Source organism: Rana temporaria, chromosome 8 (assembly GCF_905171775.1).
Source record: "Rana temporaria chromosome 8, aRanTem1.1, whole genome shotgun sequence".
Lineage (NCBI taxonomy): Eukaryota > Metazoa > Chordata > Amphibia > Anura > Ranidae > Rana > Rana temporaria.
The window spans coordinates 189,252,660-189,279,439 of record NC_053496.1 but is presented as its reverse complement, the minus strand read 5'-3'; the positions used below and the strand labels follow the sequence as shown (position 1 = coordinate 189,279,439).

Here is a 26,780-nt window from a genome sequence, read left to right as displayed (position 1 = left end):
GGAAAATAATAAAAACACCATCAATAGATATGAGAGGGTTCCTTCACTTCCATCAAGATTCCATCTGGATCAGGAAGATAAGAGTTCTCTGTGGAGGTCCCAACCATGTGGGACTTTTCCCCCCAAAAGCCTTAAATCCTCCTCCCAGATAACTTCTATTTTCATGCCAAAAAGTTGGGGAATTTATGAGAACTGAAAGAGGAACGCTGTTCATTCAACTACAAGCCTAGAGAGGCGGTCTTGTGATCCCCGCTATAGAGGAGGATCAGAGTTCAGACTGGCAGACCCTCCCCCTTCCATCATCAGAATCAGTCGTCGAAGGTCGAGGCTTCTGACAACGAGCAGCACCGGAGGGAACATTTTCTCCAGGAAAGATCAGTTGGTCACTCGCTCTCTTTCTCCGTTACTTCTTATGCCGCGTACACACGACCCTTTTTCGGGTTGTAAAAAATGAAGTTTTTAATGGTCTAGAAAAAACGACGTTTTTTTCAACCCAATCGTTAAAATGGCCTTGCCTACACACGATTGTGAAAAAAATGCTCTAGCAAAGCGCGGTGACGTACAACACGTACGACGGCACTATAAAGGGGAGGTTCCATGCGGATGGCGCCACCCTTGGGGCTGCTTTCGTGTTAGTAAAACGATTCGCGCTTTTCCGTCTGTTACAGCGTGATGAATGTGCGATCTCCATTATGAACGCTAGTTTTACCAGAACGAGCGCCCCCGTCTCATAACTTGCTTCTGAGCATGTGCGTTTTTTTTCACGTCGTTAAAGCCCACACACGACCGTTTATTATCGACGTTAAAAACGTTGTGAAAAATTAGAGCATGTTCGAAATTTTTAATGCCCATTTTATACATCGTGAAAAGTGCTCTGGAGCCCACACACGATTGTTTTTAATGACATTAAAAAAAATAAACGTCATTTTTTACAACCTGAAAAACCGTCGTGTGTACGCGGCATTACTTTCTCAGCCCAGCAAAGCCCGTGCACAGAGCTTTCTGGTAACATATAGCGATTGGTCTACTCGAAAAAGAGGGACCAACCTAAGAAAGACTCAACCTGTGTATGAAGAAGAGAGCTAACTGAGAAAAAAGAAGATCTGATGGACAGGATAGGTATCAATACAGGGAGGTGACCATTATAAAACTATTATTTGACAATTTCCTTCTCACTTCCGCCCTACTCTGGACCAATCAGTGAGCAGTATGGGTGGAGGAATGGATTTAGTGTTAATGACCCACCTGTGCTGATCTCTGTAGGAGTGTCCTCCTCTATAAATGTCCCCGTTATTCCATCCTCCTCCATAGACTGCTGATCATCCCTCACATACGTCTCTTCTTCTTCTGATTTCACCTCAAATTCTATATCGATTGGATCTCCACTCTAAACCAAGAGAATGAGAGAGAATATCATCTGTAAGATATAAACTTACATACAAAATCCACACATCATCTCCACCAGTCCATGTTCTAGATGCTCCGCCCCACCGACCTTGTAACAGTGGGGGATGGTGTGACCTTCCTGTGTGGAATCCCGGGAATACAGAGGACGGGGACATCTCTCTGGGGGGTTCCTGGTATTAGGTGGCTCCATCATATCCTTGTGTCCTTCTGAAAACTCCTCCATCACTCCATACTCCTCATCCTCCTCTTTATACTCTTCTTTACCAACAATATTATCATCCCCGAGGTTTCCACTCTGAATATATAATAAAACATTCATTTTAATAAACATGTTTGTGTATAAATCATAACCACCAATAATTGTTCCTCATCTACCTGATGATGGTGGGGGATGGTGTGTTCTTCCTCCATCACCTCATCCTCATCATCCTCCTCCTTTATCTCTTCTTTAACCTCAACTTTAGGATCTCTCAGGTCTCCACTCTGAATATAGAATAAAATGACATCAATGGTAACAATGCAGATAATGTACAGATCCTAATGATACTATCAGTGATTGTTCCTCATCTACCTGATGATGGTGGGGGATGGTGTGACCTTCCTGTGTGGAATCCCGGGAATACAGAGGACGGGGACATCTCTCTGGTGGGTTCCCATTACTGGATCCATCTGTAGGAAACACACACACTGACTGAATACATTGTTTCTATGTGTTTATCAGATGATGGGGGATCTAGGTGGAGCCTCCGTACTGCTCTCTCCTTTACAATAAAGTCTCCTCTTACCCGGTGATGTGAGGGGCGGCTGATTGTCCATCATGACGTCCTTGTAGAGATAATCTTACCCAACAGTGAGAAGGTCTTCAGATCCTCCATTCATTGTACGTAGTTGTCTTCTTGTAATGATGAAACTTCAGTTTAAAAAAAGAAAAAACACGTTGTTCAGAATTCTCCGTGACCTCCGATTAACCACAGATCTTCTCTCTCCACCAGCTGGTTCCACCACTTTCCTTCCATTGTTTTTACAAAAGTAACCACAAATATCAACACAATTCCTTCTAAAAGAAAAATGAAAATTTCTTTATCACTCACCTGTGGTGAAATTTAGTGAAGACTCTTCCTGTTTAGTCGTCACCATCTCCACATCCTCCTCCGTAGACTGCAGACCATCCCTCACATACGACTCCTCTTCGTCCTCTTTGACCACAACGTTGATGTCCATCAGCTAAATTAACAAAAATAATATCCATAACTACATAAAAGGGATATCATCTCATACAGTTTAGTCACTTTTCCATTCTAGACCCTCATTCCCAGCTACCTGATCAAAGATGAAGTAATCTTCCTGGGTGGGATCCCCCGGATCGGATCGTAAAAGGCTAAAATGCTTTTTCCTCCTCTGCTGCCAATTCCAAAAATGTCTCCTCTCTATTTCTTCCCGACTCGCCTCTCACCCGGAACTTCCTGTCTGAATGTGACATCACTTCCTTTTGGCATCTTACATCACTTCCTGTCTTTGCGTTCCATCACTTCCTGTTGCGTTCCTTTTCTTTGCGTTCCATCGCTGAACATTCTGAATTAACCCTCCGCACACCGCTATATACCTGTACATGTTTCTAGCAAGCTATTGGTTCACATACACTGCAATATGTCTTCACGTCGGTCAGAGGTGTCAGTTTGATCCCTCTCTGGCTAGTCCCTATTCTATGGTGCCAATTAATTAAAATGTTATAAAATTCCATATCACTAGAGGGGTCACCGACAGGAGGAAGGAGGTCCCGATTCCTCTATATAGATCTTTATATCACTAGAGGGGTCTTCATCAGGAGGAAGGAGGTCCTGATTCCTCTATATAGATCTTTATATCACTAGAGGGGTCTTCATCAGGAGGAAGGAGGTCCTGATTTCTCTATATAGATCTTTATATCACTAGAGGGGTCTTCATCAGGAGAAAGGAGGTCCTGATTCCTCTATATAGATCTTTATATCACTAGAGGGGTCTTCATCAGGAAGAAGGAGGTCCTGATTCCTCTATATAGATCTTTATATCAATAGAGGGGTCTTCATCAGGAGGAAGGAGGTCCTGATTCCTCTATATAGATCTTTATATCACTAGAGGGGTCACCAGCAGGGGGAAGGAGGTCCTGATTCCTCTATATAGATCTTTATATCAATAGAGGGGTCTTCATCAGGAGGAAGGAGGTCCTGATTCCTCTATATAGATCTTTATATCACTAGAGGGGTCACCAGCAGGAGGAAGGAGGTCCTGATTCCTCTCTATAGATCTTTATATCACTAGAGGGGTCACCAGCAGGAGGAAGGAGGTCCTGATTCCTCTATACAGTGGGGTCAGTTGATGATGGGGAGAGGCAGTACGGGGGGCATTTGTTGATGAGAACATGCAGTACAGTGGGAGTAGCTGATAGTGGGGAAAGGCAATAAAGTGGGGGTGTAGTTGATGGTGGGGACAGGCATTACAGTGGGGGCCTTTCCTTTCACCCCTCCTAGTTTTTTTTTTTTGGAGGAGGAATCCACATTCTGTTCACCCGGACCTCACTCACGTGGAGGATTGTCACTAACAAACCCATAAGGTGACACATCCATTTCCTCACTCGTCTCCATACCCAGGTAGGAAGAGGACGCGATCTGCTCCGTCATTACCGACGGCTCCGGTAAGCGGCGGAGGGGAAGCCCCTCTCCTGCCGCTGATAACTGTGATCTTGCGGCGAATCCGCCGCAGAGACCACCATTATCGCTAACCGGACCGCCGCCTGAAGAGATGGATACCTGGGTTATGGCAGCAGCTGCTGCTATACCAGAGGTATCCCTCTTCAAAGTGCCGACATATGTATCGGTGTGCGGCGGTCCGGAAGTGGTTAATAGCTAAAGTCGAAGCGTATCAATCAACTTACAAACAATGTAACTATTTTAGTAATAAATATTTATTGTATCTTTATTTGTTCCATATTAAGAAATTACCTTTTTTAATGTTTGTGTTTCTGATCAGGTTCATGTGAAATGTTACATCGGGAAAGTTCACATCTCCAACGTTCAACCAGCAGATGACCTTCTACGAGCCGATGTCGCTCTCTACGCAAGACGATGGCGTAACCTCAACACGGAGCTTCTCACCTGTGTGACACTTCTGATGTGTGACAAGTTCCGATTTCCACGGATAACATTTCTCGCACTCGGAGCAGGAAAAAAGCTTTTCCCTTGTGTGGCATATCTGATGTTCCGTAAGATGGGACTTCTGTGAGAAACATTTCCCGCACTCTGGACAGGAATACGGCCTCTCGCCCGTGTGAGATCTTTGATGTCTAGCAAGTTGCGACTTTCGCGCAAAACGTTTCCCGCACTCAGGGCAGGAATACGGCTTCACACCCGTATGGCATTTCAGATGTTCAGAAAGATGTGGCTTCTGTGAAAAACATTTCCCGCACTCAGGACAGGAATACGGCTTCTCGCCAGTGTGGGACCTTTTATGCGTGACAAGTTCTGATATCTGTGAAAAGCATTTTCCGCACTCTGGACAGGAATACGGCTTCTCCCCTGTGTGAGACCTCTGATGTGTCTGGAGAAGTTGTTTACGTACAAAACGTTTCCCGCACTCAGGACAGGAAAACGGCTTCTCGCCCGTGTGAGATCTCTCATGTGTTGTGAGAAATTGTTTACGCACAAAACATTTCCCGCACTCGGGGCAGGAATATGGCTTCACGCCCGTGTGCAATCTCTGATGTACAGAAAGATAGGACTTTCGTGAAAAAAATTTCCCGCACTCAGGGCAGGAATACGGCTTCTCGCCCTTGTGGGATCTGTGGTGTGTGACCAGTTCTGATTTTGTAAGGAAAAATTTCCCGCACTCAGGACAGCAATGAAGCGTCTTACCCGTGTGCAATCTTTGATGGACACTAAGATGATATTTACGTAGAAAACCTTCCCCGCACGTACGACAGGAATGAAGCTTCTGCCCCGTGTGAGATCTCTGATGTGTGGTAAGAGTTGATTCAGAGCTAAAACTTTCCCCACATTCAGGACAGGGAAATGGCTCCTCCTCCTGAATTCCACCACCACCGCTCACAGTACGAGGTTCCTCAGAGGGATTCCATGGTCTCTCCGCACTGTGAAGTCCTCCATCCATAGAGGAGCTCATTGTCTTTTCTTCTCCACAATCTCCTGTGATCTCCTCATCTTCCATTTTACAACCCGAAGATAAAATGAGACGATCCTTCGAGGGTTTCTCCATGGCGTGTCCTGAAAAAATAGAAAAACATCATCAATAGATATGAGAGGGTTCCTTCACTTCCATCAAGATTCCATCTGGATCAGGAAGATATGAGTGAGGAGATGTTCTTTAAGGAAGTCCCAACCAGCTGAGACTCTTTCATTCTTATAAAAACGTTGAAAAGGGCCTTTGGACTTCCCCGCAGATCACTTCTATGTTCATGCAACCGCGTCGAAATATGAGGGATTCAATTCTGTTATGTACAACTACAAGCCTAGGCAGGCGGTCTTGTGATCCCCACTACAGAGGAGGATCAGCGTTCAGACTGGCAGACCCTCCCCCTTCCATCATCAGAATAAAATCGTCAAAGGCCGAGTCTTCTGATAACGAGCAGCACCGGAGGGAGCATTTTCTCCAGGAAAGACCAGTGGGTTCCTCTCTCTCTGTTACTTCTTATTTTCCCAGCCCAGCAAAGCCGTACACGGAGCTTTCTGGTAACATATATCTATAGATCTGCTCGAAAAAGAGGGACCAACCTAAAGAAGGCTCAACCTGTGTTGTCATATCTGAGCTACTGTAACAAAGAGAGGGGAGCTTATCAGAGATAAGAAGATCGAAACAGGGAGGTGACCATTCTGATATTATTATTATTTTCTGATTTCACTCCCACCCTCTTTTGGTCCAATCAGTGTGCAGTAACAGAGCAGACAACAGGAGAATATATTATGACCCACCTGTGCTGATCTCTGTAGGAGTGTCCTCCTCTACAAATGTCCCCGTTATTCCATCCTCCTCCATAGACTGCTGATCATCCCTCACATACGTCTCTTCTTCTTCTGATTTCACCTCAACTTTTATATCTATAAGATCTTCACTCTAATTACACAAAAATAGACATATCACTATATTAATATATATATATATATATATAGATTTAAAGTTCCTCATCCATTTTATCTACCTGATGATGGTGAGGGATGGTGTGACCTTCCTGTGTGGAATCCCGGGAATACAGAGGACGGGGACATCTCTCTGGTGGGTTCCCATTACTGGATCCATCTGTAGGAAACACACAAACTGACTGAATACATTGTTTCTATGTGTTTATCAGATGATGGGGGATCTAGGTGGAGCCTCCGTACTGCTCTCTCCTTTACAATAAAGTCTCCTCTTACCCGGTGATGTGAGGGGCGGCTGATTGTCCATCATGACGTCCTTGTAGAGATCCTTGTGTCCTTCTAAATACTCCCACTCCTCCATGGAGAAATAGACAGTGACATCCTGACACCTTATAGGAACCTGACACACACAATGATACAGTCACCACCCAGACACACCCCTTGTCTGTTACTGGATAATGTCCCAGAATCCTCCTCACCTCTCCTGTCAGCAGCTCCATCATCTTCTTGGTGACTTCTAGAATCTTCTCCATGTTGTGTCTCTCGGGTTTTAGGGAGTCACATGGAGGCACTGTGATGGTCATATGATCACCTGACTTCACAAGAGGAAATCTCTGTATTGGAGAACCAATAGGAATATCATGTTAGACTCCCAGAATCCTCCTCACCTCTCCGGTCAGGTCTGTGTATTATTAATAGAGATAAGAGTGATGTCATGTGACCTCCCAGAATCCTCCTCACCTCTCCGGTCAGGTCTGTGTATTATTAATAGAGATAAGATTGATGTCATGTGACCTCCCAGAATCCTCCTCACCTCTCCGGTCAGGTCTGTGTATTATTAATAGAGATAATAGTGATGTCATGTGACCTCCCAGAATCCTCCTCACCTCTCCGGTCAGCAGGTAGATGATCTCCAGGGTGAGGTTTAGTATCCTCTCAGTCATGTGACTCCCGTCCTCCTCCATCCTCATTCAGACCGTCATTTGATCAATACAGGTTTTTGCCTAGACAGGTACAAATGATAATTGATATGAAGATATATAATTTTCAAAACTTGAAGGGGTTAATCTAGGTTTCTGCTGGAGATAAAAGACGTCACAGTGACTATGGAGGAAGAGGACGGACATGACGGGGGTTACTGGGTGTAAATAAGATCTTATTACCTCCTGCTGCCAATTCCAGCAATGTCTTCTCTCTGCTTCCACCCGACTAACCTTTCACCCGGAACTTGCTATTTATAACTTGACATCACTTCCTGTCTTCCATAGAGACTTCCTGTTGGAGCAGAAGTGAGATCACCATCTTGTGGAGCTCAAAGGAACTGCAGCCCGGAGAAACGTCTCGTAGTGTGAACACGGCCTTGTGCTGTGTGTGTATGTACTGTATATCCTTATAGATGGGTCATCTCCACTCCCACCAAGGGGGAGAGAAATAGATTACTGCCTAGTCCAGCCTTTCTCAGCCAGGGTTCCCCCAAAGGGTTCTAGGGGTTCCTTGAGCAATGGACAATTTCTGTCTCTCAGTAACAACTGACATCAATGATCTGTAAGGAGGGCAATCTTCCCACTGATGACATATAAGAGGGTCCTTCTCCCATTGGTCACCAATGTAAGGGACCACTACACTGACCACTGATATAAGGAGATTCTGAGTTTGTACCAAAGTAGAGCTTTGTCCAAACATGCAAATTAAATGGTTTCTGATGTATGCATAAGGTAGTGGGTTATCGAAGTACAGATCTTTGTGGGATTTCTGATCCTGTGGGGACAGGGGACACATCCCCAGATTAGCGTTTACAAGCTGTAGCTTCTACTAGGCCTATGAGCGAATCATGACAAGTTTGAGTGTTTCATCTCAGTGGGATACATTTTCAGTAATAGGTCAGTCAAATTTCCTTCCCTCCATGGAAGATGTTCTCATTATGGCCTCAATTGTGAAAAGGAATTTCTTATCTGGGAATCTGGGATTGTCCCAATAAATTTGTAAGGTGACACATTTCCTCCACAACTTGGTCGGCGCAGAGACAACCCAACAGAAACACATTGAGAAAGGCTTGTTCTGCTTATCATGACCTCTCCTGTGTGGAGGAACTTATCTGGGGATCTGTGAGATTGTCTTAATCAATCTGTAAGGCCACATTTGCTCCACAAAGTGGTTAGCATAGAGACAACCCAACAGAGCCACACACAGTAATGCCACGTACAGACAATCGGACATTCCGACAACAAATGTTCCATTGGATGCTTGTTGTCGGAAATTCCGAACGTGTGTCCATCAGACATTTTCTGTCGGAATTTCCGACAGCAAAAATCTGAGAGCTGGTTCTCAAATTTTCTGACAACAAAATCCGTTCTCGTAAATTCCAATCGTGTTTAGCCAAGTAGGAGGCGGAAGCGCTCGGTCTGGTATAACGAGCGTTCGTAATGGAGATAGCACATTCATCACGCTGTAACGGACTGAAAAGCCACGAATCATCTCTCACCAAAATTCTACTTAACACGACTGGTATTGAACTTCCCTTTAACCACTTAAGCCCCGGACCAATATGCTGCTAAATGCCCAAAGGCGTTTTTACAATTCGGCACTGCGTCGCTTTAACAGACAATTGCGCGGTCGTGCGAAGTGGCTCCCAAACAAAATTGGCGTCCTTTTTTCCCCACAAATAGAGCTTTCTTTTGGTGGTATTTGATCACCTCTGCGGTTTTTGTTTTTTGCGCTATAAACAAAAATAGAGCGACAATTTTGAAAAAAATGCAATATGTTTTACTTTTTGCTATAATAAATATCCCCCAAAAACATATATAAATGTTTTTTTCCCCTCAGTTTAGGACGATGCGTATTCTTCTACCTATTTTTGGTAAAAAAAATCGCAATAATCGTTTATCGATTGGTTTGCGCAAAATTTATAGCATTTACAAAATAGGGGATATTTTTATTGCATTTTTATAAAAAAAAATGTTTTACTACTAATGGCGGCGATCAGCGATTTTTTTCATGACTGCGACATTACGGCGGACACTTCGGACACTTTTGACACATTTTTGGGACCATTGTCATTTTCACAGCAAAAAATGCATTTAAATTGCATTGTTTATTGTGAAAATGACAGTTGCAGTTTGGGAGTTAAACACAGGGGGCGCTGTAGGAGTTAGTGTTCACCTAGTGTGTGTTTACAACTGTAGGGGGGTGTGGCTGTAGGTCTGATGTCATCGATCGTGTCTCCCCTATAAAGGGGATGACACGATCGATGCGCCGCCATAGTGAAGCACGGGGAAGCCGTGTTTACACACGGCTCTCCCAGTTCTTCAGCTCCGGGGAGCGATCGCGACGGAGCGGCTATAAACGAATAGCCGCGCCGTTGTCCCGGATCGCTCCCCGAGGGAATCCACCCGCCGCACAAAGCGGGGGGGGGGGGTCCCGATCGGACCCCCCACCAGCTAGAAGGCAGGGACGTATATATACGTCCTTCTGCCTGTCCGTGCCATTTTGCGGACGTAAATAGTCGTGCGGCGGGCGTTAATAGTGCTGTCGTACGTCTTGTATATCTCCGCGTTCTTGGCGTTTGGAATTTCCGACAACATTTGTGTGACCGTGTGCATGCAAGACAAGTTTGAGCCAACATTCCGTCTGAAAATAATCCACGGTTTTGTTGTCGGAATGTCCGATCGTCTGTACGCGGCATAAGACTTGCAGTGGATGTTCTGCTTATTATGACCTTACTTATGTGAAGGAAACTCTGTAATTGTCCCAATGAATCTGTAAGCCGACACATCTACACGTTTACGCCATAAAGTGGTCAGCATAAGGACAACGCAATATAGACACGTGGAGAAAGGCTTGCAGTCCGTGTTCTGCTCATCATGGACCTCATTAATGTGGAGGAGTGTCACAAACAAACCCTATAGTGACATCCACACATTTCCTCCACAACTTGGTCAGAACAGAGACAACCCGAGGAAGATAAATGGAGAAAGGCTTGGAGTCCATGTTCTGCCCATCATGACCTCACCTGTATGGAGGAACTTCTTATCTGGAGATCCATGATTGTCCCAGTCAATGTGTAAGGTGCCTTATCGACACATTTCCTCCATAAAGTGGTCATCATATAGTAGACATGTGCATTCGCTTCCGTCCCGAATTTCTGCGTTCGTTTTAACCAACGATAACGAACGTGCAGAATCCGAAATCCGAAATAAACAATGCTTTATTTTCGTTTCATTGTGACAACAGTTCGATATACACTGCTCAAAAAAATTAAAGGAACACTTTGAAAACACATCAGATCTCAACAGGCAAAAATCTCATGCTGGAATGGACTGGGTAATGTGTTGGGATATATACTGGTATGGACTGGGTCATGTGTTGGGATATATACTGGTATGGACTGGGTCATGTGTTGGGATATATACTGGTATGGACTGGGTAATGTGTTGGGATCTATGCTGGTATGGACTGGGTAACGTGTTGGGATTTATAATGGTATGGACTGGGTAATGTGTTGGGATCTATGCTGGTATGGACTGGGTTATGTGTTGGGATATATACAGGTATGGACTGGGTAATGTGTTAGGATCTATACTGGTATGGACTGGGTAATGTGTTGGGAGCTATACTGGTATGGACTGGGTAATGTGTTAGATCTATACTAATATGGACTGGGTAATGTGTTGGGATCTATACTGGTATGGACTGGGTAATGTGTTGGGATCTATACTGGTATGGACTGGGTAATGTGTTGGGATCTATGCTGGTATGGACTGGGTCATGTGTTGGAATCTATACTGGTATGGACTGGGTAATGTTTTGGGATCTATACCGGGTATGGACTGGGTAATGTGTTAGGATCTATACTGGTATGGACTGGGTAATGTGTTAGGATCTATACTGGTATGGACTGGGTAATGTGTTAGGATCTATACTGGTATGGACTGGGTAATGTGTTAGATCTATACTGGTATGGACTGGGTAATGTGTTAGGATCTATACTGGTATGGACTGGGTAACGTGTTGGGATCTATACTGGTATGCACTGGGTAATGTGTTGGGATATATACTGGTATGGACTGGGTAATGTTCTAGGAACTATACTGGTATGGACTGGGTAACGCGTTGGGATATATACTGGTAAGGACTGGGTAACGTGTTGGGATCTATACTGGTATGGACTGGGCAATGTGTTGGGATATATACTGGTAAGGACTGGGTAACGTGTTGGGATATATACTGGTAAGGACTGGGTAACGTGTTGGGATATATACTGGTATGGACTGGGTAACGTGTTGGGATCTATACTGGTATGGACTGGGTAACGTGTTGGGATATATACTGGTAAGGACTGGGAAACGTGTTGGGATCTATACTGGTATGGACTGGGTAACGTGTTGGGATATATACTGGTAAGGACGGGGTAATGTGTTGGGATCTATATTGGTATGGACTGGGTAATGTGTTAGGATCTATACTGGTATGGACTGGGTAACGTGTTGGGATATATACTGGTATGGGCTGGGTAATGTGTTAGATCTATACTGGTATGGACTGGGTAATGTGTTAGGTACTATACTGGTATGGACTGGGTAACGTGTTGGGATCTATACTGGTATGGACTGGGTAACGTGTTGGAATCTATACTGGTATGGACTGGGTAATGTGTTAGGATCTATACTGGTATGGACTGGGTAATGTGTTAGATCTATACTGGTATGAGCTGGGTAATGTGTTAGGAATGAAAGGATGGCACATCATTGGATGGAAATGAAAACGAAATTCCGAAACAAAATATTTCGGTGTGCACATGTCTACCATATAGATGACCCAACAGAGACACATGGAGAAAGGCTTGGAGTCCATGTTCTGCTCATCATGGGCCTCACCTGTGTGGAGGAACGCCTCACCTGGGGATCTGTGATTGTCCCAATCAATCTGTAAGGTGACACATCTCCTCCAGAACATGGTCGGCGTAGAGACAACCCAACTGAGACACAATGACAAGGCTTGTAAGAACCTTACACAGTCAAGTCATCTTATCTGAGCCTCGTGTCACTATGGGGGTTCGTTTTCCAGAATGGTGGAGTGAATCGTTGTCATGGAGCTTGGTTGGTGCTGGACCCCAGAGAAGACTTATAGAATAGGAATTGTGAGTACGAGATTTACACAAATTTTATTATCTTACCATGATATCAACTATAAACGGATAGTATTAATTTATTATAAACACGATGAATGCTTTGGCCTCGGTCCGAGTGTCTCTACTCACCATCTCCTAGAGGGGGAGGAGAATCCTACATCATAGAGACAAGTCACACGAGAGTCGCTAAATACAACATGACTGTTTATTAAAGTAGACATAAACCACGACTGATGTATAGTTTGCTCTGTACGATGTGTTATTATCACATACGATCACCGTGATTTCTTCCATCTCGGTGCTGCTGATCTCCTCCTCTCTACAATATCAGCTGCATGTCATTGTCCCGGACCAGCTACCAGAGGGTGACGTTGGTGGACCATTCCTGCCCATTGTGTGTCAGCATGATTCCTTGCAGCCCCCTAACTAGATAGCTAGTCTGGTTGAAAAAACACACAAGCCTATGTAACTTTTTGACAGGGTGACAATGCAGAGTATCAAAAACAATCTGCAGATCGCAATGCAAAACTAGCTTGGTGTAACTGAACATAAACTCCACCCTACTAGTTTCGTCATAACTGACGTCATCAGGTGAGTTTCACAATGCCTCATGGGACGTGTAGTTCCGTAAACAGCTGGAGAGCCAAAGTTTGGAGATCCCTGGTTCTAGAGGAATAAAAGGACCTCCACTTCATTGCCTGGACTCATTTGTGAAGCTTGATGGTTTAATAAAAATATAAAATGTCACAAATCCAACAAGGCATGGATAGAATAATCCTGGATGAAAAAACAGATCGCAATACAAACTAGCTTAGTGTAACTGAACATAAACTCCACCCTACTAGTTTCGTCATAACTGACGTCATCGGGTGAGTTTTACAATGCCTCATGGGACGTGTAGTTCTGCAGCAGCTGGAGGGCCAAAGTTTGGAGATCCCTGGTTCTAGAGGAATAAAACGACCTCCACTTCATTGCCTGGACTCATTTGTGAAGCTCGATGGTTTATTAAAAATATAAAATGTCACAAATCCAACAAGGCATGGATACTGGCGCAACCCGGAAGTAGGTACCGGGATCGGTTTTCCCTGCACGCTGGAGCCATAATTGAGAATCACGCTATGTGCACTTTTATTCTTCTTTTTTCCTTACGTGCACAAATGTGATACCCTCGGATGGTGCAAATCATCACTTGAGAACATATACTAGTACCATTCAATTGTTTTTTGTGAAATCACTGCATTATCTATGAGGATGTCCCAGGAAGTCTACTGACTATTCAGCATTTGAAGTACATTCTTGATCCTTGGCATCATTTAAGCTTGAACGACCTGATAGGTATATGCTTACTTGGGTCTGTTCCCTCCGGTAAGCCTCATAATTTTCACCAATTGGTGGTGGATCATCTATCAATCACTGTGTCGTAATTAAAGTCACTACCTTCGGTGAATTGAAGTTCGTCATGGACTCTAAATTTATTTTAAAAATGTTTGCTGTTTATATGGACATTTGATATTTTGTATTACACAAAGACCCCTTAATAGGGTTTTTTCTTCTAGCGCTACACTTCATTTTTTCTTCTCATGGATAAAAAACAATCTGCAGATCGCAATACAAACTAGCTTGGTGTAACTGAGCATAAACTCCACCCTACTAGTTTCGTCATAACTGACGTCATCGGGAGAGTTTCGCAATGCCCCATGGGATGTGTAGCTCCGTAAACAGCTGGAGGGCCAAAGTTTGGAGATCCTTGGTTCTAGAGGAATAAAAGGACTTCCACTTCATTGCCTGGATTAATTTGTGAAGCTCGATGGTTTATTAAAAATATAAAATGTCACAAATCCAACAAGGCATGGATAGAATAATCCTGGATGAAAAAACAGATCGCAATACAAACTAGCTTAGTGTAACTGAGCATAAACTCTACCCTACTAGTTTCGTCATAACTGACGTCATCAGGTGAGTTTCACAATGCCTCATGGGACGTGTAGTTCCGTAAACAGCTGGAGGGCCAAAGTTTGGAGATCCTTGGTTCTAGAGGAATAAAACGACCTCCACTTCATTGCCTGGACTCATTTGTGAAGCTCGATGGTTTATTAAAAATATAAAATGTCACAAATCCAACAAGGCATGGATACTGGCGCAACCCGGAAGTAGGTACCGGGATCGGTTTTCCCTGCACGCTGGAGCCATAATTGAGAATCACGCTATGTGCACTTTTATTCTTCTTTTTTCCTTACCTGCACAAATGTGATACCCTCGGATGGTGCAAATCGAGAACATATACTAGTACCATTCAATTGGTTTTTGTGAAATCACTGCATTATCTATGAGGATGTCCCAGGAGGTCTACTGACTATTCAGCATTGGAAGTACATCTTGATCCTTGGCATCATTTAAGCTTGAACGATCTGATAAGTATATGCTTACTTGGGTCTGTTCCCTCCGGTAAGCCTCATAATTTTCACCAATTGGTGGTGGATCATCTATCAATCACTGTGTCGTAATTAAAGTCACTACCTTCGGTGAATTGAAGTTCGTCATGGACTCTTAATTTATTTAAAAAATGTTTGCCGTTTATATGGACATTTGATATTTTGTATTACACAAAGACCCCTTAATAGGGTTTTTTCTTCTAGCGCTACACTTCATTTTTTCTTCTCATGGATAGAATAATCCTGGATAAAAAACAATCTGCAGATCGCAATACAAACTAGCTTGGTGTAACTGAGCATAAACTCCACCCTACTAGTTTCGTCATAACTGACGTCATCGGGAGAGTTTCGCAATGCCTCATGGGACGTGTAGTTCCGTAAACAGCTGGAGGGCCAAAGTTTGGAGATCCCTGGTTCTAGAGGAATAAAAGGACCTCCACTTCATTGCCTGGACTCATTTGTGAACCACGATGGTTTATTAAAAATATAAAATGTCACAAATCCAACAAGGCATGGATAGAATAATTCTGGATGAAAAACAGATCGCAATACAAACTAGCTTGGTGTAACTGAGCATAAACTCCACCCTACTAGTTTCGTCATAACTGACGTCATCGGGAGAGTTTTACAATGCCTCATGGGATGTGTAGTTCCGTAAACAGCTAGAGGGTCGTTGTTTGGAGATCCCTGGTTCTAGAGGAATAAAAGGACTTCCACTTCATTGCCTGGACTCATTTGTGAAGCTCGATGGTTTATTAAAGATATAAAATGTCACAAATCCAACAAGGCATGGATAGAATAATTCTGGATGAAAAACAGATCGCAATACAAACTAGCTTGGTGTAACTGAGCATAAACTCCACCCTACTAGTTTCGTCATAACTGACGTCATCGGGAGAGTTTTACAATGCCTCATGGGATGTGTAGTTCCGTAAACAGCTAGAGGGTCGTTGTTTGGAGATCCCTGGTTCTAGAGGAATAAAAGGACTTCCACTTCATTGCCTGGACTCATTTGTGAAGCTCGATGGTTTATTAAAGATATAAAATGTCACAAATCCAACAAGGCATGGATAGAATAATCCTGGATGAAAAACAGATCGCAATACAAAACTAGCTTGGTGTAACTGAGCATAAACTACACCCTTCTAGTTTCGTCATAACTGACGTCATCGGGAGTTTTATGATGCCTCATGGGACGTATAGTTTCGTAAAAAGCTGGAGGGCCGACCGAGGTTGGAGATCCTTGGTTTTAAAGGAATAAAAGGACCCCCACTTTATTGCCTGGACTCATTTGTGAATAACTCCCTTGCCCTACCGTCCTGTGTCCCCGTAACTAATCTCCCTTGCTTATAGTTGCTTTAATTTACTTGTGCTCTCCATTGCTTGCTGTACTCATGATTATGATTTATCGGTGATTTGAATGGGGCCAGTCCTGATGAAGGAAACAAAGGGGCCTCCTTATAACAAAATTAATTGGATGATTGTCACAAGCATTCGCCCAGCCATCGCGAATTCTGACCGTACTTTGCTTAGTTGATCTCTTATGATGGTCAGCTCCACCTATCCTCATATCAAGAAAAAATAAAACGCATTATGGCCACAGGGTGGAGCTGGCGATCATAGGAAATCAACATAGAAGGCAAAATACGGCTGTGATTGCTGGGCGAATACTTATAACATTCGTCCAACGATTTTCTTTTTATAAATGGATCCCCTAAGTGTTTGTGAAAGATTACACCACAAAATATACTCAACCAATGAACGGTAATGATATATATTTTTTCTACGGCTATCAATAGCTACCACTATACAACACTTCACTGACGGGATTACTGAACTGTTTTTTTTTTTTTTAGATTACGAAGATCGGCCATGGAGTTTTCTGAGGGGTATATCAAGCTGTGCTTCTTCCCCACATGAGATCTCAGATGTACGGCAAAACATGACTCATATAGAAGACATTTCCCGCACTCGGGACACCGATACGCCTTTGGGGGTTGAGTGGGATCTCCTCTTGTGTACGGTAAGATTGGACTTCAGCGAATAACATTTCCCGCAGTCAGAACAACAATACGGCTTCTCCCCCGTGTGAGTCCTCAGATGTCTGATAAGTTCCGATTTCTGCGCAAAGCTTCTTTTGCACTCAGAACAGGGATGCGGCCTCTGCCCCATGTGACATTTCAGGTGTTTGGAAAGATAGGACTTGTCTGAAAAACGTTTCCCGCACTGAGGACAGGGATATGGTTTCTCCCCCGTGTGTGTCCTCTGATGTGTCACAAGTGTCGATTTATTCAGATAGCACTGCCCACATTCAGCACACGAATACGGCTTCTTGCCTGTGTGACATATTTGATGTCTGATATGTTGGGATCTCCACAGAAAACTTTTCCCGCACTCGGAGCAGGAATACGGCTTCTCGCCTGTGTGAGATTTCTGATGTATGGAAAGATAGGACACGTCTGAAAAGCGCTTCCCGCACTCGGGGCAGGGATACGGCTTCTCCCCCGTGTGAGACCTCTGATGTTTAGTGAGATCTCCTTTACGGAGAAAACATTTCCCGCACTCAGAACAGGAATACGGCTTCTCACCTGTGTGAGATTTCTGATGTATGGAAAAATAGGACTCATCTGAAAAGCTTTTCCCGCACTCAGAACAAGAATACGGCTTCTCCCCCGTGTGAGTCCTCTGATGTTTAGTGAGACCTACTTTACGTAGAAAACTTTTCCCGCACTCAGGACACGAATACGGCTTCTCACCTGTATGAGATTTCTTATGGACATTAACGCTGGATTTAAAACGAAAATGTTTCCCGCACTCATTACAGGAAAACTTCTTATCTGTTGGAAGGACGGCACCGCCTCGCACAGTCTGAGGTTCCTCAGGATAAGAGGAATACGATGGTCCGGCACCGTCCCGCACAGTCTGAGGTTCCTCAGGATAAGAAGAAAACAATGGTCCGGCACCGTCCCGCACAGTCTGAGGTTCCTCAGGATAAGAGGAATACGAATGTCCGACACCGTCCCGCACAGTCTGAGGTTCCTCGGGATAAGAGGAATACGATGGTCCGGCACCGCCCAGCACAGTCTGAGGTTCCTCAGGATAAGAGGAATACGATGATCCGCCACCATCCCGCACAGTCTGAGGTTCCACAGGATAAGAGGAATACGATGGTCTGGCACCGTCCCGCACAGTCTGAGGTTCCTCAGGATAAGAGGAATACGATGGTCCGGCACCGTCCCGCACAGTCTGAGGTTCCTCAGGATAAGAGGAATACGATGGTCCGGCACCGTCCCGCACAGTCTGAGGTTCCTCAGGATAAGAGGAATACGATGGTCCGGCACCGTCCCGCACAGTCTGAGATTCCTCAGGATAAGAGGAATACGATGGTCCGGCACTGTCCCGCACAGTCTGAGGTTCCTCGGGATAAGAGGAATACGATGGTGCGGCACCGTCCCGCACAGTCTGAGGTTCCTCGGGATAAGAGGAATACGATGGTCCGGCACCGTCCCGCACAGTCTGAGGTTCCTCAGGATAAGAGGAATACCATGGTCCGGCACCGTCCCGCACAGTCTGAGGTTCCTCAGGATAAGAGGAATACGATGGTCCGGCACTGTCCCGCACAGTCTGAGGTTCCTCAGGATAAGAGGAATACGATGGTCCGGCACCGTCCCGCACAGTCTGAGGTTCCTCAGGATAAGAGGAATACGATGGTCCAGCACCGTCCCGCACAGTCTGAGGTTCCTCAGGATAAGAGGAATACGATGGTCCAGCACCGTACCGCACAGTCTGAAGTTCCTCAGGATAAGAGGAATACGATGGTCCATCTACACTGTGTGGTGCCGGATGGACATTTGAGGTAGTCGGGTTTTCTCCTGGACTATACTGTGTGATGTCCTCATCTTCTACTTTACAGTCTGGAGACAAAGTGAGACAATCCTCTGAGGTTTTCCTCATCTCCCGTCCATCTTCTAAAATAGAAATACAAAGATTATTACTAGACATGAGCTGATTGGTTCCCCTAAACCAGGACTCCGCCCACATCAGGCAGCTTTGTCTCTGAGGATCTTACAATTCCCCCCTCAAGGTAACTAGTAAATGGGTCCTCTGATCTCCTACCAGATCATTTCTTTATTCATGGACCTTAGTCAGAGAGTGAGGAAACAACGAGAACTGTCTTTTATAGGAATGACAGTGATGAGGGGATTATAGGACGAGTGTTCCCCACCCCCTCTATCACTCATTGCCATCTTCCCAACACAAGAAGTCCTGCACTTCCTTATTTAGTCCATGATTTAGTCATGAATAACAGCAGGGCTGAGCCCCACCAGAGGTCAGAGAGTGAGGCTGGGGGGAGAACAACCAAGATGAAGACTGGACTGATCCTGAAGACCACCATCATTGGGTTGACTCCTCCCCCTCATTATCACTTTCTGTTTAAGGTCTTAAAGTTGGAGGATGTTATCAGATTAATATCACCAAGTAAAAGTCTGTGCTCCAATCAAATGTTAGAATTTCTATGAATAAAAATGAATATTTTATCACTTCTATCATTTTGATCTATGGGACCAAATTTCAAACAGGTCAGAGGGACAGTGTGGACCATCGCGGGAGGCAGAAACAATTCGGTCTGCAAACAAGCTTTCATACAGAACAAATTGCTCGGCTACAAAAAATTTTTCTTATCCTTACAAAATATTTCATTGCCGGAAAAAGGGAATTTTAATATTAGTTTTTTTTTTTTATTAGCAATCACCATTGTTAGGAAATATATGTGTGTGTTATAAGGTAGCCATAATGAAATAGTATGAGAAAAGTGGAAAAGTGCGCTTACCAATAACACAAAAAATGAAAGTAGCAAACTCAAAATGTTATACAAACATAAAAATCAATAAACAAACGGTGGAGTTGCGCTAAAGAATGAAGATGTCTTCATAGGTCAACTGTACCAATATGAAGGCTGTAGATAAGTCCAATGTGTGACCAAAAGGATGTGAAAAATATATATAAATAAAAAGGTGATAATTATAGTCCAACAATGTGTCGAGTCTGTGTGTTGGCACACTGCTGCAGACGTGAAGTAAACTCTGGGCCCACTGATCACTACAAATTGATGACCCTTACCGGAAATAAAGATCCTAGCGGATCACATCAAGCAGAAATCACCGAATCACATAAACTGGGAAGGAGCCTGTCTCTCGATGCGATCTTCCAGGGAGTTACCGGTCCACAGTTAAGAAGCATAAAAACAGCATGGATAAAAAAAGCCGGCCGGCGTGTCAGAACGAGTTCGTCCTCAGATCGCGGTGACGTCAGCACGTCGCCTCCCAACGTTTCGTCTAACATAGACTTGGACCGGTAACTCCCTGGAAGATCGCATCGAGAGACAGGCTCCTTCCCAGTTTATGTGATTCGGTGATTTCTGCTTGATGTGATCCGCTAGGATCTTTATTTCCGGATCACATCAAGCAGAAATCACCGAATCACATAAACTGGGAAGGAGCCTGTCTCTCGATGCGATCTTCCAGGGAGTTACCGGTCCACAGTTAAGAAGCATAAAAACAGCATGGATAAAATCCTCAGATCGCGGTGACGTCAGCACGGCGCCTCCCAACGTTTCGTCTAAGATAGACTTGGTCACGGGAATCAAAGTCTATCTTAGACAAAACGTTGGGAGGCGACGTGCTGACGTCACCGCGATCTGAGGATTTTATCCATGCTGTTTTTATGCTTCTTAACTGTGGACCGGTAACTCCCTGGAAGATCGCATCGAGAGACAGGCTCCTTCCCAGTTTATGTGATTCGGTGATTTCTGCTTGATGTGATCCGCTAGGATCTTTATTTCCGGTAAGGGTCATCAATTTGTAGTGATCAGTGGGCCCAGAGTTTACTTCACGTCTGCAGCAGTGTGCCAACACACAGCCTTGACACATTGTTGGACTATAATTATCACCTTTTTATTTTAATTTATTATAAATATATTTTTCACATCCTTTTGGTCACACATTGGACTTATCTACAGCCTTCATATTGGTACAGTTGACCTATGAAGACATCTTCATTCTTTAGCGCAACTCCACCGTTTGTTTATAATCAAATAGTAGATTAAGTATCTAAATTATTAATTTTTTTCTATGTGTATCATCAATATTTTATTTAAGTCAGCCTAATTAATTTTTATATATATTTTTTTGTATTGGAGACACTGTTGTCCATCGAATAAGCAATTGATATAGCTGACTAAGTTATTCGTTCAGGCATTCCCTGACACACATCATCCGATATTAAATGTCCAGCTGGTAGGAAATGGGTGTAACAAAGGGGAATACATATTATGTGTATATATAGCCGTGGGGGGAGGGGAGAGAGCAGAAGTCAGGAGTGTGCAATGTACAATATCGATGGTTTATGATCTAATGTCTATGGAAAATCAACATTCTGCCGCCAGCTGAACCCCAGAATCTCCATAAATCCAGTCTAGAGACATAAATTGTGTCTGCAGCACAGAGAAGGAAGATTATCCGAGAGAAATACAGGAATACAGGACGGGGAACACAGGTCAGGAAAGTGACCAGGGGATTACAGGCTGATATCACCCAGTCCCCGCCCTACTCTGGACCAATCAGTGAGCAGTATGGGTGGAGGAATGGATTTAGTGTTAATGACCCACCTGTGCTGATCTCTGTAGGAGTGTCCTCCTCTATAAATGTCCCCGTTATTCCATCCTCCTCCATAGACTGCTGATCATCCCTCACATACGTCTCTTCTTCTTCTGATTTCACCTCAAATTCTATATCGATTGGATCTCCACTCTAAACCAAGAGAATGAGAGAGAAAATCATCTGTAAGATATAAACTTACATACAAAATCCACACATCATCTCCACCAGTCCATGTTCTAGATGCTCCGCCCCACCGACCTTGTAACAGTGGGGGATGGTGTGACCTTCCTGTGTGGAATCCCGGGAATACAGAGGATGGGGACATCTCTCTGGTGGGTTCCTGTAGCTGGATGACTCCACCATGGTGTCCTGGTACAGATCTTTGTGTCCTTTTCTAATGTTTGACTCCTCCATCACCCCATCCTCATGATTCCTTTCTTTTATCTCTTCTTTAACTTCAACTTTAGAACCTCTCAGGTCTCCACTCTGAATATAGAATAAAAATGACATCAATGGTAACAATGCAGATAATGTACAGATCCTAATGATACTATCAGTGATTGTTCCTCATCTACCTGATGATGGTGGGGGATGGTGTGACCTTCCTGTGTGGAATCCCGGGAATACAGAGGACGGGGACATCTCTCTGGTGGGTTCCCATTACTGGATCCATCTGTAGGAAACACACACACTGACTGAATACATTGTTTCTATGTGTTTATCAGATGATGGGGGATCTAGGTGGAGCCTCCGTACTGCTCTCTCCTTTACAATAAAGTCTCCTCTTACCCGGTGATGTGAGGGGCGGCCGATTGTCCATCATGACGTCCTTGTAGAGATCCTTGTGTCCTTCTAAATACTCCCACTCCTCCATGGAGAAATAGACAGTGACATCCTGACACCTTATAGGAACCTGACACACACAATGATACCGTCACCATCCAGACACACCCCTTGTCTGTTACTGGATAATGTCCCAGAATCCTCCTCACCTCTCCTGTCAGCAGCTCAGACATCTTTCTGATAATGTGACAAATCTTTTGTCTGTTCTGGTCCCTACATTTTAGGGAGCGATATTGAGGCACTTTGATGGTCATATGATCTTCAAACTTCACAAGAGGAAAACTCTGTATTAAGAAACAAATAAGAGTGATGTCATGTGACCTCCCAGAATCCTCCTCACCTCTCCGGTCAGGTCTGTATTATTAATAGAGATAAGAGTGATGTCATGTGACCTCCCAGAATCCTCCTCACCTCTCCGGTCAGGTCTGTGTATTATTAATAGAGATAAGAGTGATGTCATGTGACCTCCCAGAATCCTCCTCACCTCTCCGGTCAGCAGGTAGATGATCTCCAGGGTGAAGTGTAATATCTTCTCCAGGCTCTGACTCCGGTTCTCCTCCATCCTCATTGAGGTGGTCATGTGATCTTTACAGGACATTGCTTTTCGTAGACGGGTCATGAACTGAAAATATTAGATCAGTTGTTTTATCTTCACATCCAAGTTCACTCCACAATAAAAATACAGGAAGTCCCCGAGTTACGAACATCTGACTTGCGAACCACTCCTACTTACGAATTGGAGGTGGTGTGACGTCACTGCCGTTCTGCGCATGCGCGGCCACTTTTCGATGACAGGCACTTTTGACAGAACATCAGAAAACGACATATCTGCAGTTCTGCGTAATGCCGTTCCGACTTACGAACATATTCGACTTAAAAACAAACCTACAGTCTCTAACCCGTTCGTAACTCGGGGACTTCCTGTATAGCTCTTGGAGTGCTGACTGCAGTACCAACCCATTATATCTCAGGAACAGAGCAAAGGAAAGTTCTCCTAAGCTCCTCCTCGGTTTTGATGTATTACATGACCATGGGCGTCCACAGAACTTTTTTCAGGGGGGGCATCTCTTTAAGGTCACCCATGCTCTGCCCCCTTTTTGACAATGTCATGAAGAGGAGGGGCTTAGCCGAGACTCGCAAGTATTTATTTTTAAAGGGAAACGACAGACTTTATTCTAGACATGTGCTATGTACAGGGTGCAGAATCCAGGCGTGTGCTATGTACAGGGTGCAGAATCCAGGCGTGTGCTATGTACAGGGTGCAGAATCCAGGCGTGTGCTATGTACAGGGTGCAGAATCCAGGCGTGTGCTATGTACAGGGTGCAGAATCCAGGCGTGTGCTATGTACAGGGTGCAGAATCCAGGCGTGTGCTATGTACAGGGTGCAGAATCCAGGCGTGTGCTATGTACAGGGTGCAGAATCCAGGCGTGTGCTATGTACAGGGTGCAGAATCCAGGCGTGTGCTATGTACAGGGTGCAGAATCCAGGTGTGTGCTATGTACAGGGTGCAGAATCCAGGCGTGTGCTATGTACAGGGTGCAGAATCCAGGCGTGTGCTATGTACAGGGTGCAGAATCCAGGCGTGTGCTATGTACAGGGTGCAGATTTCAGGCGTGTACAACCCATACCCACGCCTATGGCGGACGCCTTGCTGATCACTGAACCAGGGAGGGGCGCTTGCCCCCCCCCCCCTACCTGTGGACGCCAGTGTACACGACACAGTCAAGGAAAAGTTTAGGAGGTCCTGTCTCAATCTGCTGGATGCAGCTGAATCTGAGGTCTGGTGTGTATTTCAATGCAAAGAATAGATGCTGAGGGGGGTTGGGGGGTTGCTGCAGCAAATGAGGCTTTTTTTGGCTATATAGGAGCACAATTGCCCATTTGTCGTCCCCATATAACATGCTTATGTACAAAACAGTCAAATATAGAAAATCCACCCCGTCTTTGGACCAAAGACCCGTCCTAGTCTTCCCCAACCCGTGGCCTCCAACAACTGGAACATATCAAGTTCTCCAAAAGTCCTGGTCACCTCTAACCTTCCTGACCACTCACAGCAACCCGTATCAGCCTCTCAAATAAGCTCCACCCAAACATCACCTACTCCAGCCTACCCAGAAAATCCACCCCGTCTTTGGACCATGGAAAAAAGAAATGTTCCTGGACTGCCGCACTCTGATAGGCGATTTATTAAAACAAAATGAACAAAGGATAAAATCCAAAGCTGTATAACATCCAAAAATTCATGCAACACTGCAATCAATGGTAGAAAGTGGACATAGGGGACAAAAAAGCTAACATGTTTCACATCATGGATAGATGCTCAGTCATAAGACCCATCCTAGTCTTCCCCAAACCGTGGCCTCCAACAACTGGAACATATCAAGTTCTCCAAAAGTCCTGGTCACCGCTAACTTTCCTGACCACTTACAGCAACCCGTATCAGCCTCAAATAAGCTCCACCCAAACATCGACTACTCCATCCTACCCAGAACAGCCCAAACCACAACCCAAGACATATACAATCTCAAAGACTGACCTGGATGACCAGGAACCCTGAAGCACGACTTGATTGGTAAGTGTGTCAGATGGTGGACATGTCCTGGTGAGGCGCTACGTACGTAGTGATGTCACATGGTGGCCTTCATAGGGCAGATTCAGATGAGTCTTCTTTCTATTGTTTCCACGTTCCTGACGCTGAGTATATCGGCTCCCCGTGCTGATGGATACATAGAACTACAATAAACCCAGACATAGTAAGTAAGGTATATGTTGATGGGCTCCAAAATTAGATCTGATTCTTATATATATATATGGATTGAATAAATATTGATAACGTGGGTGTGTGGCGGTAAATATCAGATTTATATATTAATTTATGTGATTGTAGTTATTATATTTGCATTATATTACTTACGATAATATCCTATTGCCTCCTCGTATGTTCCAACAACGTCTCCTCTCTAATTCCTCCCTCTCACCGGGAACTTATTTATACGTGACATCACTTCCTGTCTGTAGGTATCATAGAGACTTGCTGTGTACGTCCGATCGTAATAAGCGAGATCACCATCTTGTGGCAAGTACAGGCACTGCGGTCGTTGAGCATTCGTACAGCTTGCCGGTGATCTGCCGAGCTTGTTCCAGCTATGGTATTTGTTCCACTTAACTGCTGATGATCAGCTGTTGCGTTCCGCTATTTCCGTAGCCTGCTACTGCGCATGCCCGGAGTCTGCGCAGTCGGTTGTGGAACTTCTCAGATGGTCATCTTCTCCTCCTCCCTCCCTGAGGCAGCTATGGGGCCTCCCCCGCCCGGGTGCTCGCTGACTGGTGCCCTGGATGGGCCGCTCTATCGTCAGTCAGTGAGCTCCTCCTGCTCTGTCAGCCCCATAGAGCCGCACACAGCCCCCCCCTCTACGATCCGTTTCAAACCCGACGTGCTGCACCGGCCAGATTGCGATCCATTTACACAGAAACACAATTTAAAGGATGTAATAAATATACATGTCTGGAGGAAATGTTATGAAACTGACGGTGTGGCGCAGTGAAGCTTTCCGTCCTCCCCTGCTGACTTTTGGTACGCTCCACAAGCCGGGTTTCCTGTCTCAGCAGCTAGCTGCCGATTCCGTGTTCCACAGCTGACGATCAGCTGTTTTGTTCGGCTATTTCCGTAGCCTGTTACTGCGCATGCCCGGAGACTGCGCAGTCGGTTGTGGAACTTCCCAGATGGTGGAACAAGAACGTTAATACACCGGGTCACATTTTAGTCAACCCCGGGGCTTGTTGGTGATGTCTCTGTCCAGCACATTATATGTTTGGGGTTTTGTGGTCTACCTTAACGTATTATAAAAAAAAAAATTGGAAACAGACAGAGATTTATTTGTTAGCAATTACTGTATATATCATTTTTACTAATAATGTAAAAAAAATACAAAAGATGGTACCGTTCGCCTTCGTTACTTAACAAATACTCTCCCGCGATTTCGGACAAATGCTGGAGGTGTCGGGAAGAAAGAGGGACTTTACTTCACGTTTTTTGATCTTGTTCGAGACGGGATAACTTTTGGAGGGACAGTCCAGAAATTCACCGAGTATAACCTTCCGGAAGATGCGGCTTTATTTCTGGTACATGTTTCGAACTTCCCGGGGGGAAAATATACAGTAAATCAATCTTGCGCCATCTTATTAAT

The 26,780-nt window shown here is 44.6% G+C and overlaps 3 protein-coding genes and 2 long non-coding RNA genes across 6 annotated transcripts in view; 1 reads left to right on the top strand and 4 right to left on the bottom strand.

Moving 5' to 3' along the window:
* Window positions 1-26,780, top strand: part of LOC120909737 — an 857,992-nt gene that overhangs the window by 79,509 nt on the left and 751,703 nt on the right. The window lies entirely within an intron of this gene.
* LOC120909745 lies at window positions 2,192-3,089 on the bottom strand. The gene is made up of 3 exons (XR_005741368.1): window positions 2,728-3,089; window positions 2,499-2,631; window positions 2,192-2,317 (listed from the first exon to the last, which is right to left on the bottom strand). It is a non-coding gene; the product is annotated as an uncharacterized LOC120909745 (long non-coding RNA).
* On the bottom strand, window positions 4,292-6,633 carry LOC120909741 (oocyte zinc finger protein XlCOF6.1-like). Its single transcript, XM_040321469.1, has 2 exons — window positions 6,593-6,633; window positions 4,292-6,507 (listed from the first exon to the last, which is right to left on the bottom strand). Exon 2 carries the CDS (start codon window positions 5,650-5,652, stop codon window positions 4,477-4,479), a length of 1,176 nt encoding a protein of 391 aa, XP_040177403.1. The 5' UTR covers window positions 5,653-6,507; window positions 6,593-6,633; the 3' UTR covers window positions 4,292-4,476.
* Window positions 12,844-17,996, bottom strand: LOC120909743 (gastrula zinc finger protein XlCGF17.1-like; the record flags this gene model as incomplete). The annotated part of the gene is made up of 1 exon (XM_040321471.1): window positions 12,844-17,996. A coding segment is annotated over one exon (960 nt), but the record flags the coding sequence as incomplete, so codon positions are not given.
* LOC120909746 lies at window positions 22,620-25,935 on the bottom strand. 2 transcript variants are annotated; one of them, XR_005741370.1, is made up of 5 exons: window positions 25,508-25,935; window positions 25,130-25,326; window positions 23,076-23,213; window positions 22,741-22,875; window positions 22,620-22,661 (listed from the first exon to the last, which is right to left on the bottom strand). It is a non-coding gene; the product is annotated as an uncharacterized LOC120909746 (long non-coding RNA). The 2 variants fall into 2 exon arrangements; XR_005741369.1 differs by having other exon boundaries at window positions 25,130-25,309.

Coding starts and splice junctions, on each gene's coding strand:
- LOC120909741 (XM_040321469.1), bottom strand. CDS start 5,652: ATGGAGAAACCCTCGAAGGATCGTCTCATTTTATCTTCGGGTTGTAAA.